At 36.9% G+C, this 3,173-nt stretch overlaps 1 protein-coding gene across 3 annotated transcripts in view; it reads right to left on the reverse strand.

Moving 5' to 3' along the window:
• Window positions 1-3,173, reverse strand: part of BBS4 (Bardet-Biedl syndrome 4) — a 164,628-nt gene that overhangs the window by 97,292 nt on the left and 64,163 nt on the right. For all 3 annotated transcript variants that reach the window (XM_014530409.1, XM_014530412.1, XM_014530411.1), the window contains exons 6-7: window positions 2,404-2,476; window positions 1,257-1,310 (exon numbers count right to left, since the gene is read on the reverse strand). In XM_014530409.1, coding sequence (XP_014385895.1) covers window positions 1,257-1,310; window positions 2,404-2,476 — 127 coding nt within the window. The remainder of the gene's footprint in view (window positions 1-1,256; window positions 1,311-2,403; window positions 2,477-3,173) is intronic.

Consider the following 3,173-nt stretch of genomic DNA (forward strand, 5'->3'; position numbering starts at 1 on the left):
CTTATACATAATGTATTTCACAAGAGTAAAAGTTACTCTCACACCTCAACTGCTGATGTACAGATTTTTTTTTTCACACTCCTGAGGGATAGATTAAATGTTGTCAAATGGATTTTTTTTTATAATTTTCTTTGTTTGTTTTCTAAATTTTTTTTAATTTTTTTTTTTTGCTTAAAGTATTACAAAGGGTATTACATATGTGTCCTTTTTTTCCCCGCCCTTGACAATCCCCTGTCAAATGGATATTAACCAACTCAGATTCTTAGTCCTATCAGCACTAGAGAAAAGAGAATAAAACTTCATAATCACTAAGTGGAAGCTTTATGAAGGGAACTCTATGCAACCCACTATCATTAACTTTCAGAGCTCTCAATAACTTAATCTATCCCTCAGTTAAGATATATACATTTTCTTCTTATATTTGAGTACCAAGGTACTTGGTACTTATTTGATATAAGAGCCTTAGAGCCTGCAGCTTAATCACAATAAAATATAAATTCTCACATAGAAAATAACCTTAGAAACTGAAACTCAGAAATCAGATCCACTTGAAACTTAAAATTCATCTCCAATGACCTTAAAAACTAAAATTAGTTGCTATCAGAGCATAAGAGAGTTCCCATGGTCATGATTACACTTTTAAGACTTAAAGGTCCACTTTTTTTGTTGTTGTTATTAATCCTCACATGAGGACATTTTTCCATTGATTTTTCAAAGAGAGTGGAAGGGAGGAAAAAAGACAGAGAGAGAGAAACATCGATGTGAGAATGATACATCGATTGGTTGCCTCCCACACACACCCCGACCAGAGCCAGGGATCGAGCCTGCAACTGAGGTACGTCCCCTTGACAGGAATTGAACCCGGGACCCTTCAGACTGCAGGCTGATGTTCCATCCACTGAGCCAAACCCGCTAGGGCAATGGTCCACTTTTTGATATCTAAGTTTTACTGAACATTTGCTTCTATACTAGAAAATTAATCTGGGGTAGAGAAAAAGAAGAGAGAAAAAAAGCAATTAAATTACCATTCCCTCATAATATTTCTAGAATTTCTCATTTTCTTGTTAAAAGCAGGAATAAAAAAGATGGATAACAGCAAATGAAAAGAAAAATGAGAATAGGTGTATATGGCACTTTCAATTTTTACTTCCAAAAATCTCTGCAAGCACTAGAAATAATACAAAATGAGCAATGGCACCTCTGTAACAAGTGTACCTTCAGTGAAATCACCAGCCACCACTATTTCTATAAATTACCTTGTTGAACTGTTTCAGATAAATGTAGCAAACTCCTAGGTTATGATAGATCTCCTACACACAAAAGAAAACAGCTTAGGTGTAAATTCCACAGTACATATTCGAGTGAAACAACAGTCATCTAGAGATTGTTATTGTTCAGCAAAGTTTAAACTTTAAAATATGCATTACAGTCAGTTTTTTACTAGATTTCATACTCAAATATATTTAATTCTAAAAAATGGGTTCCTTAATATAAAAAAACCCCCACAGATTATAAGACATAAAAGCAGGACAAACAAGAGATCACTCCATTTGTGCCCTCTTTTCAGAAGAGACTACCCACCGATCCTGCCCCACCCCAAGGAGATACATATACATATATGTGTTAATCGGATTCCTTTTCCTAGGAATCTAGGAATTCACTAGGTGATGTGGACTTTGGGACTGACAGCGTTTTATGGAGGGCACTATAATTGAATATATGTATTTGGAGTCAGTCTGCAAATGCAGACAGCAGAGGTCAGCAAACTAAGGTCCACAGACCAAATCCATCTCTGCCTTATTTTGTAAATAAAGTTTTATTTGTATTGTCCATGATTTTTTTCACACTAGAATCTCAGAGTTCAGTAGTTGTCACAGAGACTATATGAAGCCACAAAGCTTAAAATATTTACTAACTGGCCCTTTAAAATATAAAACATTTGCCAACTGCTGATCTACGAAAAGAAGAAATAAAACAGAAGTGAAGAGTAGCTACCTTGGTGCTGACAGCTTTCCAGTTCTAGTTCATTGCAAGACCAGCCTGTATTTCCTGGCCTTGAGCTCTATAGAACCTCTTTATTCCCTTTATAAGTCTCCCTTTACTTAAGGTAGCTTTAGAGAAAGGAGAGCATTTCTAGAGAGGAAAGCTGGATTATCAATAGGAATCAGATTAATGGCGAACTGCTTAACAGCAACACTCCCTGCCAGAAAACCATGCAGCAATAGCTGCTAAGTTATGCGGAAACATGGTTTTTGATCTTATATCTAACTGAATCATCAATTTAGTGTGAGGATCAAGACATTTTTGGCATGTAAGAATTCAGTCATAACAAAAGACAGCCATACAATAAATGGAACCATTAGCATGTTACTAATAACAAAGAACTAAAAGTTCCCGACTTACCCAGTCTTTCTGGTTAAGTTTAGCTGCTTCATTATATACTTCAATGGCAGCTTTATGTTTCCCCAAAAGAAATCTGTGGAAGAAATACAGTTTCCATAATTATTAACTCAAACCTTTTAGAAGACTAACCCCACTAGCCCCATATTTGACTCAAATTCCATCCAGCTGAAAATTCTGGAATCCTCTTCCTTATGAGCTGGTCGTGCTGGTTTGGCCAGTGAGGCTGCTGTATACCAACAGCAGAAGCTCTCTTGGTAGGGACTGCATTGGTAACAGTTCCAGTGCCTTGATCAAATTCTACACCAATTTTAGTAATTTATTTCTTCTGTAATTTATTTTCTACAGTGTACTACAAATGTAGACCAAAAAAGAAACAAACCAAATAATGTACCAGTTAAGCAAGAGCTGCCATCATTTATCACCATCATCTATTAGGGACATGCTCTTCGCTCCCAAGCCTAAGTCTATTTCCTTGATATTGGATCACGGTTCTGGAGAAAACAGGGGAAAACTAGGCTCTATGCAAAGATAGTATAGGCATAAATCACAATGTAGGTAAAAAAAAAATTAGGGATGGGAACCCCACAGAAACTTTAGTACTAGAATATTGTACTGGGGTAGTAAAGCTATTAGTGTGCCTAACAGCTTAGAAAGATTTTGGAGCCGAAACCGGTTTGGCTCAGTGGATAGAGCGTCGGCCTGCGGACTGAAAGGTCCCAGGTTCGATTCCGGTCAAGGGCATGTACCTGGGTTGCGGGCACATCCCCAAT

The sequence above is a fragment of the Myotis brandtii genome, unplaced genomic scaffold (assembly GCF_000412655.1).
Source record: "Myotis brandtii unplaced genomic scaffold, ASM41265v1 scaffold74, whole genome shotgun sequence".
Classification (NCBI taxonomy): Eukaryota; Metazoa; Chordata; class Mammalia; order Chiroptera; family Vespertilionidae; genus Myotis; species Myotis brandtii.